The sequence below is a fragment of the Thalassophryne amazonica genome, chromosome 7 (genome assembly GCF_902500255.1).
Source record: "Thalassophryne amazonica chromosome 7, fThaAma1.1, whole genome shotgun sequence".
Lineage (NCBI taxonomy): Eukaryota > Metazoa > Chordata > Actinopteri > Batrachoidiformes > Batrachoididae > Thalassophryne > Thalassophryne amazonica.
In genome coordinates, this window is record NC_047109.1 from 70448717 (window position 1) to 70464601 (window position 15885).

The following is a 15885-nucleotide window of genomic DNA, read 5'->3' on the forward strand; positions in this document are numbered from 1 at the left end:
CAAATTATTGGTTGAGTCAATAGGGTTTCAAAAAGAAATAGTTTTCACCATTTGTCATGCTTAGTTACCACATTACTGGGTAACATATGTCATAGACTCCAATGTACATCAACCTTATTTGATCTTTACTTTGGAGACCAAGCATTCTACAAAATCAAAACTACTCCATTTATTAATCCTTTTAATTCAACCAATAACTTGCAGATTTTTTTTACTGAAAGCCGCTTTAACTTTTGGCGCATGTACAAACTGAAACTGACCTTTGTCACAATTTTTTTTTTTTACCCCATAACTCCAGAGCATTCAGTCATATTTAGTCCATATAATACCTTTTTGGAATCGTTATGCTCAGATAAATAGTATGGTGTATTGTCAACATGATTGGAGCATTTTTAAATTTTGACTCCTGTGTAACCCTTCATTGACCACTATCCAGCTATAGTTACCACCCTGGGATGGTTATCATACATTTCTGGGTAGGGCATAGTACACTGACGCTGGTTTGTGTCATTTAGTCCCTTTAAGTGGTACCGATTAGGTCGAAATTGATCACTGGCATGTGGACTAGTACAGAAAAGAGTTCACTCTGTAAGAGGGAGCTTGACAAAAAGCAGCTCTTAAAAAAACAAAAAAGTGAAAACCACCCAACCACTGCGTCTATAGTATATTTTTGTCTCCAAATTGATATTTGTAAGACACCTGATGACCTTTAAAAGGCTGTTGAAGGATCTATAAAAATTAGCTTTCCGAATATCTCCCAGAGTCTCTCCAAACGCTCTTTTATACTTTTAAAATTTAATACTATCATTCAGGGTATAAATAAAGATTTTTTAAAAAATATTCTCGATATGGCTGTAGGCACAAACACACAGATGTTATTCCACTCACGTTTAAGAAACAGAGTGTGTAGTCTTCTTGGCCATCGCCGATCTTTGGCTACGGTTTTGGGCTTTGCACTGAGGAAGTGGTCCGTTGACACTAGGGGGCACTCGCGGGACTTTCTGAACGGCGTGGAGGTTTGGCGGTACAGCGGGTTATCATGGACGGCGTGTCCGTGATGAAGGTCGGTGCTGCGGCCAGCGCCAGTGTCTGTGCGCTGTTCGGCGGCGTGGTTCTGGCACAGTACATTGTTGCTAAGAAGAAAAGAGCAGGAAAGAAAACCAGAATCATAGAAATGGTAAGTAAAGATGCAGGCGTCAATTGTATAAAAACGCGATGTTAGAGGAAGTACCTCTTCAAAGTAAAATACCTTTCTACGGTTTATTCTGGACTGTCGTCTTGCTTTTGGATGTAGGGCTTATATCAACAACGTGTGGGTGAAGGGAGGATAGCATGGTGGTTCACCGTTGTGTGATAAATTTTGGATGTGGAACATTTGTATAAGTGCGCTTTTATTTTGAAGCCCTAGCTGGAAGTTGCACATATTCTCGCTGACACCTGAAACCGTCACGAAGCGCATTGCGGAAGTAAACAAATGACAGGCACATAAAAATGACAGGCACATAAAAAAAATAGCAAACCAAACACTGATTAACAGGTGCGTGAGTAGTGCAGTGGCGTGAGTTTTACCTGTTTACTTTTAGTGTGAAATCATACGAAACCGGGAATCTTCAGGATGCCAACGCGTTGGTGTGTTATTTTATTTTCTGCAAACAAAAAGAACCCAGAGAGAAAAATGTATGCACTACAACAAAAGTGGTTGTTTTTCATCGGAGCCAAGTTAAGTTCACACTTGCAACAGTAGTACAGACGGTTGCCCAGTTCCGGATCACCTTTTTTAAAGTTCCGCTATACGGAGCCATAATGCAACTGAATGTCCTTTAATTGTGTATTGTTGTATTGTGTATTTGGATGTTATCTAGCTGAAAAGGTCTGGATGGGGTAGCCCTTCTACTTAAAGTGTAAAGCAACATTATGTGTGGTGCATATATTTGCCGGAAATGGATCACTTTGCCTGGTTCTGGATCACGACACAGTGTCACTTTGGGAGCATTCCTGGCATCTGGCTGGAGCCCTTCTAATGCAGAATGATACACACTGCCCGAGAATGTGTTTTGAACACAAAATGATATAAATTATACTTATTAAATGATAATTTACTTAGTTTCGAAAGGCACTGTTATACGTTTTTACGAGTAAAAATGAAGTGTGGAGATGAGATTTCTCTCGAATTAAAAAGTAAAAGCCCCTACATTCATGCCCATTCGTGATGTTGAGATGAGCCCCAAAGTACACATGGCTCACAAGTACTGACACGAGGCTGCTGCTTCAGTGATCCACAACCGGCAAATTTTTGCGTCGGAGATAAATGCGTGCAGCAATTACCAGTCTTATGTGCAAACCATGTCAGAATAGTATCTTTGTTTCTGCAAGTTTGTATTTTTAGCAGCATTGACTTGTTTACAACACCTGTTTGTTTGTCACATTTGGAATTTTCTGGGACTGCATTTGCCCAGATTTGAAACCAAAAATAGTTTCTTCTAGGGACTAGTGTCTACACATAAGAATCAATGGGCCATATGCTAATTTACTAAATTCTGAAAGTTAGAAAAGGAAATCAGAAAAGCTATCTGGGACCTCAGAAAGCCCATTGGCAATTATTGCTTGATCTCCAAAATCAGTCTATGCGAGCGAAATTATGTTCAGTATGAGTGTTGTCATTAGTGTCACTTCGAAAATTAAATTCATGATAAGTAATTTATCCTAAACTTATGATCTGTTGTTTTTTTCAAACTTATGCAAAAACAAATCTTGAGAAAAAAAAATACAGTATGCGATAGTTAATAATTATTAAGAGCCTGTTCTTTCATATTTATGAATACATTTTACCACATTGCAGTTGTTTTTTAATGAAAACTCAACATATTCTTTTAGAGTTCTACACATGTGGTGATACCGTATTTACACCAGGATGTTAATAAAATCATTGCTGGCTATTCTCAGAATTAAGTACTTATATCCACAGTTTCAAATTGCATAAGCCTTGCACTTTGTCCCCCGCAATTTCTAGTTCTAAATTGCACCCTTGGGATACAGTGCCCTCCAAAAGTATTGGAACACTTTTCACACATATTATGTTAGAAAAAAAAAAAAAAAAAAAAAAAAAAAAAAAAAATATATATATATATATATATATATATATATTATTAAATCAAACCTTCACTCTGCCTTGTGATAGAATCACTACAATGACCGATCCAAGATGGCGGCTGCATTTCTTGCACCTCAGCAACCACTGCGGTGTCTACTCCTCTTTATAATGTGTATGTTCGTCAACTGTCGACCTTATGATAGAATCACTACAATGACCGGTCCATGATGGCAGCCGCATTTCTTGCGCCTCAGCAACCAATGCGGTATCTACTCCTCTTTTTAATTTCTATGCTCGTCTACCATCGGTTTGTGGCTTTTTACGACAATGTTGTATGTGACTTTTTCTCCACTGGGGCTGAATTTTTGTGCCATTTCCAGTTTGTACCTCCATCTAGCATAGAGCGAGCTTCGCGCCACTGCGCGGCGCTTTGCTTGTAGTATTATTATTATTATTATTATTATTATCAGTATTTTTATTTTCATTTATGTTTACTTCTATTTTGTCAGTTGATTTTTAAATGGACCACAATGAAAATAAGCGTTTTCACTTTGTCGTGTCATCCATGTATTTTTAATGTAGTTTCAATTATATTATGTACTTAGCTTGAACTTACAAAATAAAATCACACATGCACACATGCTTTTATTATATAGATGATTTACCGCCCCCTGCTGGAATGGCGTGTGAGTCCAGAATATAATTATCAGCGTCCATTGTTCAGTGTTAGGTAATAGCCGTAGTTTCTCCAAAAACATTAGTCCTATCAATGTTCTGTTTTGGTACGTTTATCTTTGACCCAAAATATATAAGCACACTTCTCACTCATGGTAATGGCAATATGACACTTAGCTAAACTGACTAAACCAATTGAACTACAAAAACACAATAAATCAATAACACTAACAACACTGTTAAACTAACATGAACCACAATAAAACATTTACAACCCCAACTCCCTTGGTGCATTACAGCACAACATCCATTGTTCACTGTTGTTAACTAATATTGCTAATTTAAGTATTAGTCCTATCAACTTTCGGTTTTTTAAGGACCCCTTTAAAGGTCGGTCGGTGGGACATGTCCAGCTCTCCACAAGTTCTTTTATACTCACTCGACTGGTAAGCACTGAAAGCCGAGATAGACCTGTCCAAACTTGTCCTCTAACACTCCGAAACAGAGGTGTTCCTTTGTCTCGCTTCATCAGCGAATCAGTCGTGACGCGCGAAGCCTCCGCGCGGCTTTCCATGACAAAATCTCTTGTTAAAAGTGAAATCTGCCGGAAAATGGCTGATGTCCAGGTCTTGTGATAACCAGAGAAAGAGCACACGACGGTCTCGTATCCACAGAGCCATCAGCTTAGAAATGATCCAGTGGTTTGTGCCGCATCGTTGCAGCTCGCAGCGCGGCGCACCGACCGTCCTTTAAAGGGGTCCTTAAACCTGTAGTTAAAGTCCTTATTCTCTGTGAAGCCCGTAAAATTTTCACTGAAAGCCAGATACATTTTTCGAATGGTTTCCAGGTGCCAGTCTCTAACAGCTTCTGAAAAAATTCTGATGGAAAAAAAGTCCTTTTCATTTCGCCATTTCCAGACAATGAAAATCCGACGAGGGGGCGGGACCACTCCTTCCACAAGGCGTGCTCACAGGTGAATGACGTCACCGACAGGCGTGGAAAAACTCACGCATGCGCACGAGGGTTCAAGCATGTCTGACGTAAAAACATATGAATGAAATCCATATAGTTTTTGAAAAAAATAAAAAGGTACGATACTTTACGGACAGACCTCGTATATATGTATGTATATATATATATATATATATATATATATATATATATATATATATATATATATATATATAATATGAGGTCTATTAGAAAAGTAATGGACCTTTTTATTTTATGCAAAAAATATATGGATTTGATTCATATGTTTTTACGTCAGCCAAGCTTGAACCTTCGTGCGCATGCGTGAGTTTTTTCACGCCTGTCGGTTGCGTCATTCGCCTGTGGGCAGGCTTTGAGTGAGCACTGGTCCACCCCTCTTGTTGTTTTTTCATTGTGAGGAAATGGCGGAATGATTTGGGCTTTTTTTCCATCAGAATCTTCTCAGAAACTGTTAGAGACAGGCAGCTGGAAACCATTCGGAAAATTCATTTGGCTTTCGGTGAAAATTTTTTCGGCTTCACAGAGATTAAGGCAAATTTTTTTTCATTCCGACATTTACTCACAATGAGAAAACGACGAGAGGGATGGACCAGTGCTCACTCAAAGCCTGTCCACAGGCGAATGACGCAACCAACAGGCGTGAAAAAACTCACGCATGCACACGAAGGTTCAAGCTTGGCTGACGTAAAAACATATGAATCAAATCCATATATTTTTTGCATAAAATAAAAAGGTCCGTTACTTTTCTAACGGACCTCGTGTGTGTGTGTGTGTGTGTGTGTGTGTGTGTATGTATATATATATATATATATATATATATATACACACACAGTGAGGAAAATAAGTATTTGAACACCTTGCGATTTTGCAAGTTCTCCCACTTAGAAATCATGGAGAGGTCTGAAATTTTCATCTTAGGTGCATGTCCACTGTCAGAGACATAATCTAAAAAAAAAAAAAAGAAAATCCAGAAATCACAATGTATGATTTTTTTTTTATAATTTATTTGTATGTTACTGCTGCAAATACGTATTTGAACACCTGTGAAAATCAGTGTTAATATTTGGTACAGTAGCCTTTGTTTGCAATTACAGAGGTCAAACATTTCCTGTAGTTTTTCACCAGGTTTGCACACACTGGAGCAGGGATTTTGGTCCACTCCTCCATACAGATCTTCTCTAGATCTTTCAGGTTTGGAGTTTCAGCTCCCTCCAAAGATTTTCTATTGAGTTCAGGTCTGGAGACTGGCCAGGCCACTCCAGGACCTTGAAATGCTTCTTACGGAGCCCCTCATAAGTTGCCCTGGCTCTGTGTTTGGGGTCATTGTCATGCTGGAAGTCCCAGCCATGACTCATCTTCAATGCTCTTACTGAGGAAAGGAGGTTGTTTGCCAAAATCTCACAATACATGACCGGATTCATCCTGCCTTCAATATGGTACAGTCGTCCTGTCCCCTTTGCAGAAGAGTACCCCCAGAGTATGATGTTTCCACCCCAATGCTTCACGGTTGGAATGGTTTTCTTCGGGTTGTTCTCAACCTCTAAACATGGTAAGTGGAGTTGATTCCAAAAAGCTCTATTCTGGTCTCATCTGACCACATGACCATATCCCATGCCTCCTCTGGATCATCCAGATGGTCACTGGTGAACTTCACATGGGCCTGGACATGTGCTGGCTTGAGCAGGGGGACCTTGCTGCCCTGCAGGATTTTAAACCATGACAGCATCATGTGTTACTAATGTAATCTTTGTGACTGTGGTCCCAGCTCTCTTCAGGTTGACCATGGTTGACCACATTGATCAGGTCCTCCTGTGTAGTTCTCAGCTTTCTCAGAATCATCCTTACCCCACAAAGTGAGCTCTTGCATGGAATCCCAGGCCGAGGGAGATTGACAGTCATCTTGTGTTTCTTCCACTTTCTAATAAATAATCACAACAGTTGTTGTCTTCTACCAAGCTGCTTGCCTGTTGTCCTGTAGTCCATCCCAGCCTTGTGCAGGTCTACAGTTTTGTCCCTGTTGTCCTTAGACACCTATTTGGTCTTGGCTATGGTGGACAGGTTGGAGTGTGATTGAGTGTGTGAACAGGTGTCTTTTATACAGGTAACAAGTTCAAACAGGTGCAGTTAATACAGGTAAAGAGTGCAGAATAAGAGGGCTTCTTAAAGAAAAATTAACAGGTCTGTGTGAGCCAGAATTCTTGGTGGTTGGTAGGGGTTCAAATACTTATTTACAGCAGTAACACACAAATAAATGATTAAAAAATCATACATTGTGATTTCTGGATTTTATTTTTTTTTTTTACATTATGTCTCTCACAGTGGAAATGCACCTAAGATGAAATTTTCAGAGCCCTCCATGGTTTCTAAGTGGGAGAACTTGCAAAACTGCAGGGTGTTCAAATACAATCGATTGGCTTCACATGGCATTGCAACCACAAACATTTTCCTTAGTGATATATCAGTTTTTAATCAATTAATTCTTCATTTAATTATTACATCCAACAGTAGTGATTAATGCCTTAGTGATTTCCAGAGGAATCTGAGGATAGCAAGTTGAAAGCACTTATATTTTTCTTTTGCAAACTTTCATTTTACAGTGATATAATGCTGATATATATTTTAGAACCAGTGAGACCATTAAGTATAAGTGGAGTTGTGCATGCACAATTTTTATTTTAAGGCTGGTACATTTTTATTGTATATTTATGACTTTGCACAAAAATCTTCTTAAATTTTGATTACATCCGTAGTCCTGTCTGTCTGTGTAAATGTGTTTAGAATCCTGGCGTCTCCCCACCAACATACACAGACACATGCACACAGATATTGCAGTTGTTAACTAGATGTTAGACATAATAATTCCAGATGATGGCAGTAATGCTACACTGAGGATGTTTAGAGACCACAGTGATTGGTCGTGTCCTTGGTATGTACAAGCAGAGAAGGAAAAGGTTTCACTCAGCTTTTCTGCAGGCTGAAAGTTTGCTGTTTGTGTTATATGATACCTGATATTCAAAGTAATAATACAGTACAGTCTAACACTGTAGTGATGAGTGCAGTGGCAGAGTGATCTTCACTTTTTAATTGTGAGAGCACCCACTGGAGTGTGGTTGTAATGCCAAAGCCCTAATTCTGTCTTGCAAATAGGGCTGCGACTAACAATTACTTTCATAATTGATTGTCAATCTGTTATTTTCTTGATCAATTAGTTTCTTGTTAGGCCCACAAAATGTCAGAAACTGGTGAAAAAATGTCTATCGGTGTTTTCCAGAGCCCAAGATGATGCCCTTGAATGCTTTTTGTCAACAACCCAGAGAAATTCAGTTTAGTGTTAGGTAAGAGTAAAGAAACCTATAACATAAACCAGAAAGTACTCTCTTTTAGAGGATTTGGGTATTAAAAAAAGACTCGATTAATCAACATAAAAATTGTTGTTGATTAATTTAATAGTTGTTCAGTTAGTTGGTTAATCATTGCAGCTCTACTTGCAAACTTAAAAATAAATAAATAAATAAATATCTCACAATCAATGCCTTTATGGCAATGTACCCTGTCAGTGAATAATGTGTACACACTCAATTAAAAAAACACAAATTTAAAAAGTTGTGTGGCGAAACAAAGAAACGTAGACAAAGGGGGCGGCATAGTGGGGCAGCACCGTTGCCTCACACCAAGACGGTCTTGTGTAGTTTGCATGTTCTCCTCGTGTTTGCTCCCAGTTCCAAAGACGTGCAGGTTAAGTGGATTGGAAACTTTACATTGACTGCAGGTGATAGCGTGGTTGTTTTTGTCTGTCAGTATATAGCACTGTGATAGTCTAGCGTCCTGTACAGGGCTCTTGTCCTGTGACTTCTGTGGTAGGCTCCAACTACCACCCCCCACCCCGTGACCCCCAATTAGAGTAAATGGGTACAGAAAATGGCTGAATGAAAGAAGAGAAAGGAAAATGTGTGGAGAAACAACAAATGTCTACATATGTAGGGCACAAGGGGTCACGGAATGGTTTGAGTATCAAAATGATGCGAGTCATGCTCTGTGCCTTTGCAGTCACCAGTTCTGTACCCAATTTCTACCTAAGAGATTGTTTACTGATATATTACACCAGGTTCTCTACCACATGATCTAAATGCCAAATAAGGGAATAGCTGTTGGAAGTCTGGTGTCCTTTTTCCTTCCAGTAGAGTTCCAGTGACTTACAGAATCAGTACCAAGTCACATTGGGACTGATTTGACAGGAGCCCCAACACCTTACAAAGATGCTTTGGGCCATGTCTTTTGAACGCACGTACCTTAGACTGTGTGCCAAAGGCTGTCAAGATTGGTTTTCCTTTAATTTGTCACCTATTTCAACCTACACATACACAACAGTAACAGTCTACCGTAGTCAAGATGAAAGTAGATACTTTTGTCTCAGTACCAGTACTTCAGTCCTGGTAAGGAATGCTGTCTGAATCTCTTCTAGACAGCTGACCTCTGGCATCTCTAAAGCGACAGGAAGGGTAATGCAGTTTCCTAGACATAATGACTTGGGTGACTTCCAAGTCTTTAATGCACATGTAACAATTCAGTTCGCAGGCATTTATTTTATATGCGTCAATATTTTTAGCCACCTCAGCGGTAACATGAATAAGGGCCATCTCTGAATGTCTACTTGCGTTCTGATCACAGCAAATAAAGGTTAAGCCACCAAAATTAAACACTGGGAATCATAGACTGTGGCTAAAACTTTGGGGTCAAAAGGTCAAGGTCACAGTGTCATGAAGTTTGAAATTTACAGTATGGTTTGTAGCGGTGGTGTTGGTAGTGATTTTTAAGTGTGTACACTTTCACTTCTTTATAAAGAGGATTTGCTGTCGTCTGTGGTGGTCGCTCGTGTCCAAGCAGTGATTCCACAGCAGGATCTCTTGGGGCTTAATTGTTGCTGTTCTTGGAGTGACTGTGTCTGATGTGGCTGTTCAAGCCCAGAGCAGAGCAGAAGAGATGCGGGCACTTTTTGCAGCGAAGGGTGGGTGGTGAGCAGGAAGTTCGCACAGGGTTTTTGCTGTTGGAAACACTCCAGCTTTTTCACATCATGTCTGTACAACACCCACACCTCAGAGCCATAGGGAAGGCTGGAAAGAGCGATGGCTCGGAACACCATGATTTTGGTATGAAGGCTGAGGTCGTGGTTTAAGAAAACACATTTGGAGAGCCTCCCAAATGCTGCATGCATGGCATGAATTACATGTCAATGCCTTTCTGCATAGTGCAGTCACTGGACAGGTAGCTTCCCATGTAGGGGAAAGCTTCCACAGTCTCGAGGACTTTACCACGAGTCGTACGTTGCTAGTGTCTGGAGGAGGATGGCTTGGGGCTCCTTGCGCAAGAATCTTAGTCTTCGCAATGTTGGTGATGAGACTGAAGCGGGAATAGGCACTATCAAAGAGACTGACATCAGTCTGGAAGTCAGCATCTGTGTCCACAGGGGTTGCGTTGTTATCAGTGTACTACAGTTCCTGCATTGTGACCAAAGTGATGAGTCGACAGGTGTAGAGGCATCCAGTGTTGAAAAAAACCTCCATCCATTCGGCAGCAAAGTTGAATACCAGAGGCCATGTCAGGAAGCTTGTGGATCATGACCCTAAGGTAGAGAGAGAAGATGGTGGAGGCAAGAACGCAGCTCTGCTTCAGGCTAGTGGTGATGGGGAAGGAGTCAGAGATGGTGGTCTTGGCTGTGACGCGGCCAGCCATCCCATCGTGGAGGGCCTGTACAAGATCCATGAAGTTAACGGAACAGCCAATTTGTCTCAATGTGGCATGGTGGCTGTTAACCCCCAAAATGTAAATCAGATGCAAATTTTGAATTATCCGTAAGCCGTGAATTGCAAAATGTGAATACTGAAAAAATATCTCCCAAAATATGAACTCATATCTTGCAAAATGTGAATTTCTTCACAATTTGGTGTATGTTCTTGGCTGAGGAGCCAGTGATGCAAAGCTACCATTTATGGGATTATGACTGTGCGCCTCTCACTTTCATTGCACCACAGGGCTTCACGCCACCCCTCGACTCATGTGCGCGTTAGACTCTTTCACTTTCTCCATTAGTGCATAAACAATCCAATGCTTGGTGAATTCTGCTTCATGATGATAAGAAGAGTCAACATTGAAGGATGAAAAAGTGACATTGCTGTGAACGCTTAGCCGCTACAAGCCGTTATCCCTATGGTAGCTTTTCTGACACTTCTTGCCCAAAACCCAAATTGTCAGGATTATGAGGCCCCAGTCTGTATTCAAATTGAAAATCAATATCAAGTGAGGTTTTGCCTTTCTGCTTCACAGGAAGTGCATTACCATTTGACAGGTGTACTGCCTCAGTCAAACTTCCCACCTAGCACTGTCCCCGGAGCGGGTCACGCTCAGGGGGGCCGGGCGCTTCACACCAGAAGCTTCACCATGTGTAGTGACTGCACCACCACCACCTCACCCCCCAAAAAAATTGCAGAGATGGGGTTTGCGATCAAGATTTCCTGAAGTAATTGATCCGTAAACTACTTAAATCGAAAGAAAATATACATCATGAATGATAATCACGTTTCGCGACTTACATTTTGCAAGATCTGTGTTCATGTTTTTTAAGATAAGACTTTATTGATCTCACAGTGGAGAAATTCACGTTACATCAGCTCTTAAAAAAACACACAAGATGGGTGCAAGTAGAGGAAAATGTGCATCAAACAGCATGTGCAAGGATAAGCAATAATAATAATACTTGTAACAATACAATAAAATAAGAAAATGAGGTAGAGTATGTATGTATGTATGTATATATATATATATGTATATATGTATATATATATATATATATATATATATATATATATATATATATATATATATATATATATATATATATATATACACTCAAAAATATAAACGCAACACTTTTGGTTTTGCTCCCATTTTGTATGAGATGAACTCAAAGATCTAAAACTTTTTCCACATACACAATATCACCATTTCCCTCAAATATTGTTTATTGTCTAAATCTGTGATAGTGAGCACTTCTCCTTTGCTGAGATAATTATCCCACCTCACAGGTGTGCCATATCAAGATGCTGATTAGACACCATGATTAGTGCACAGGTGTGCCTTAGACTGCCCACAATAAAAGGCCACTCTGAAAGGTGCAGTTTTATCACACAGCACAATGCCACAGATGTCGCAAGATTTGAGGGAGCGTGCAATTGGCATGCTGACAACAGGAATGTCAACCAGAGCTGTTGCTCGTGTATTGAATGTTCATTTCTCTACTATAAGCCGTCTCCAAAGGCGTTTCAGAGAATTTGGCAGTACATCCAACCAGCCTCACAACCGCAGACCACGTGTAACCACACCAGCCCAGGACCTCCACATCCAGCATGTTCACCTCCAAGATCGTCTGAAACCAGCCAGTCGGACAGCTGCTGAAACAATCGGTTTGCATAACCAAAGAATTTCTGCACAAACTGTCAGAAACCGTCTCAGGGAAGCTCATCTGCATGCTCGTCGTCCTCATCGGGGTCTCGACCTGACTCCAGTTCATCGTCGTAACCGACTTGAGTGGGCAAATGCTCACATTCGCTGGCGTTTGGCACGTTGGAGAGGTGTTCTCTTCACGGATGAATCCCAGTTCACACTGTCCAGGGCAGATGGCAGACAGCGTGTGTGGCGTCGTGTGGGTGAGCGGTTTTCTGATGTCAGTGTTGTGGATCGACTGGCCCATGGTGGCGGTGGGGTTATGGTATGGGCAGGCGTCTGTTATGGACGAAGAACACAGGTGCATTTTATTGATGGCATTTTGAATGCACAGAGATACCGTGATGAGATCCTGAGGCCCATTGTTGTGCAATACATCCAAGAACATCACCTCATGTTGCAGCAGGATAATGCATGGCCCCATGTTGCAAGGATCTGTACACAGTTCTTGGAAGCTGAAAATGTCCCAGTTCTTGCATGGCCGGCATACTCACCGGACATGTCACCCATTGAGCACGTTTGGGATGCTCTGGACTGGCGTATACGACAGCGTGTACCAGTTCCTGCCAATATCCAGCAACTTCGCACAGCCATTGAAGAGGAGTGGACCAACATTCCACAGGCCACAATTGACAACCTGATCAACTTTATGCGAAGGAGATGTGTTGCACTGCATGAGGCAAATGGTGGTCACACCAGATACTGACTGGTATCCCCCCCAATAAAACAAAACTGCACCTTTCAGAGTGGCCTTTTATTGTGGGCAGTCTAAGGCACACCTGTGCACTAATCATGGTGTCTAATCAGCATCTTGATATGGCACACCTGTGAGGTGGGATGGATTATCTCAACAAAGGAGAAGTGCTTACTATCACAGATTTAGACTGGTTTGTGAACAATATTTGAGGGAAATGGTGATATTGTGTATGTGGAAAAAGTTTTAGATCTTTGAGTTCATCTCATACAAAATGGGAGCAAAACCAAAAGTGTTGCGTTTATATTTTTGTTGAGTGTGTGTGTGTATATATATATATATATATATATATGGTGATGGTCACAGTTTGCATAAATGTTCATTAATGGTTTGTGGATAATTCACGATTTGCAGCAGACTCACATTTTGCGGGTCAACATGGTCCACATGGCTGGTCTAGGGACGCTATGGAAGGCCTTCTCTGGGTCCCAGAAGATCAAAAGAAGTGGTGATTGTTACTCACGGACTTCTCCTGAAGCAGGCGGGCGCAGAAGATCATGTCAACAGTGCCACAAGATGGATGGAAGCCGCACTGTGACTCTAGAAGGACTTCCTCAGCAACAGTCAGGATCCTGTCCAGAAGAACCTGTGCAAAGATCTTTCTGGCAATGCTAAGGAGGGAAATGCCACATTAGTTTCCGGGTTGTAACAATTCATGATCGATGTCTTGATTGCAAAGCCAACACTGTGGATCCACCTCTCGCCAGCATCTTTCCCTTTCCAGAAGAAGGTGTAGTTGGCACCAACTTTGGAGAGACTTCCCTCCCCACCTTTTGTAGGTGTCTCTCCATTGGAGTGGGCTGCGGTACTCGTAAATAGGCCAGCCCAGTCATGCCTGTAGCTGCTGAACTACCACGTTGCCACTGCTTCATGGGCAGAATGACTTTCATGCATGCATTGCCAGTGTGGGGCTCCAGACTAGAGACTTCCAGCTGACCAAGCCTGTCCCCATCATCCAGAGTATCATCGCCACAGGACCTTTTGGAGGATATAAAAGTTGAAGTTCTTTGGTCCTGCCACAGATGGCCTTTGCATTGTTGCATTGTTTACAGTGGATCTCAGGCTGCCTGAGACCCATGCACTTTGGGTACCTGCCTTTTTTAGCTGCACCATTGGGGATGGAGACGTGCTAGTCCTGGTTGTGGTGCTTGCAGCGAGCTGTCGGCTGACTCAATTATAGTGTAGGTCCACCTTAAAACACGCCAGCCCAACTGGTGCTGCTCTCATCCACCTGTTGTGAAACAACCACTGTTGGAAGCATGAAGGTTCCAAAATCCTAGTAACCCAAGGGCCCGTTTGGTTATTTGGGGCAGACTGCACTCGGTTGTCACAGAGTGAGTAGTAACAGTCACTTGTGTACTTTTTTATAGGTTTCAGGGTTGGAGTACACTGAAACCACGCACAACCTCCCCACTCCGCCTGGATGCAGTTTAATACCCAGGATGTGGGATTTGCTTCAGGGCTGCATTATATTTCACTTGGTGTAGCTAATAAACTGGCAATTGAGTGTATGCTTGTAGTCAAATACAGCAACGTTGCTAAGTTTCTGTCTCTCTTTTAGACACACCTGCGCCTTGTGACAGACTGGTGTACTGTCCAGGGTGTACCCCGTCTCACGCCATATGACAGCTGGGACAGGCTCCAGCTCCCGTGACCCTTAATTCGAGTTAAGGATTGAAGACGAGTGAGTGAGAATAGAACTGCTCTAAGCTATTAGGGCGGCCCTTCACAGCATGTTATTATTACTGTTTTCAGCTATACAGCAGCACATCTAATGTAGCTGAACCATGGAAATACTATAAAAATCACTGTTTGATGAAGCTGTTGAAATTGATCAACTGTGGCTTCTTGTTTTGAATTCAACGTGGGAGACTAGCTTTGGTTAAAATCTTTGAATACTCTAAAGTGCTTCAGCTACAGTCTTTGCTTCGAATTATGTGGTATCCCACCCAGAACATTATCATAGATACTAGGTATTGTAGCTTAATTAGTCCACTTGTGCACTTTAAGATCCCAAAGAGTGCTCCGTGCTGATCTTTACTTTGAATGATGACATGTGACAATCACAAAAGCACACAGACTAAATAAGTCAAAAGTAGCTGGAAGTTGGGGGGTGTTGCTCTCAGAGGAGGAGTGGAGGGGCAGCCTTTCTCGAGTACACACCTCTTCATTATGTGTACGCAATGGATGAATTCAATTTAAGGTGCTCCATCATCACCACTACTCAAAGGACAAACACTACTCAAACGACCAACTCTGCCTGAGTGAGATACGGTAACAGCCCAGCTTCGGTGGGACATATGTTTTGGGCTTGCCCCTCCCTAATCAGTTATTGGGGTAGTTTTTTTGAGGTATTCTCTCATATGTGCAAAAAGACCACAGTTCCGGATTTCCACACAGCCATTTTCTGCATAGCCCCCCCGAATTGTAAGGTCACAAATTTACAGGCAAATGCTTTGGCGTTTGCTTCATTACTTGCTCGCAGCTTGATTCTTTATAACTGGAAGGCAAAGAAACTCCCATCGTTTCTACAGTGGTTGAAGGAGGTGCTTTCCTTTCTGCCTATGGAAAAGCTCAGATACAAGACAAGCAAAAGAAGCAAGGACTTTTCTGCGACCTGGAGTTCTTTTGTGGACTACATCACTTTTCCCCTTACAATAAGTACTCTGCTCATTTAGAGGCAGTTGCTCTATTTCCAAGAATTTATGTGGAATAATACATACCTTTTTTTTTTCCTAAGCCTTGTGGGGGGGGGGGGTGTTGATATTTAAATTTGTATTTTTTGTTGTTGTTGGTATGTTATGTATGTTCAGTTAAATGTGAAATAGGAAAATAAAGTGTTAAAAAAAAAAGTAGCTGGAAGTTAAACTTGGAG

At 41.5% G+C, this 15885-nt stretch overlaps 1 protein-coding gene across 1 annotated transcript in view; it reads left to right on the forward strand.

The window, feature by feature from the left end:
- Window positions 1-986: 986 nt before the first annotated feature.
- The window catches only part of nt5c3a (5'-nucleotidase, cytosolic IIIA), an 85753-nt gene continuing 70854 nt past the window's right edge, over window positions 987-15885 (forward strand). The window contains exon 1 of the mRNA XM_034174400.1: window positions 987-1177. Coding sequence (XP_034030291.1) covers window positions 1040-1177 — 138 coding nt within the window. The 5' untranslated portion in view covers window positions 987-1039. The remainder of the gene's footprint in view (window positions 1178-15885) is intronic.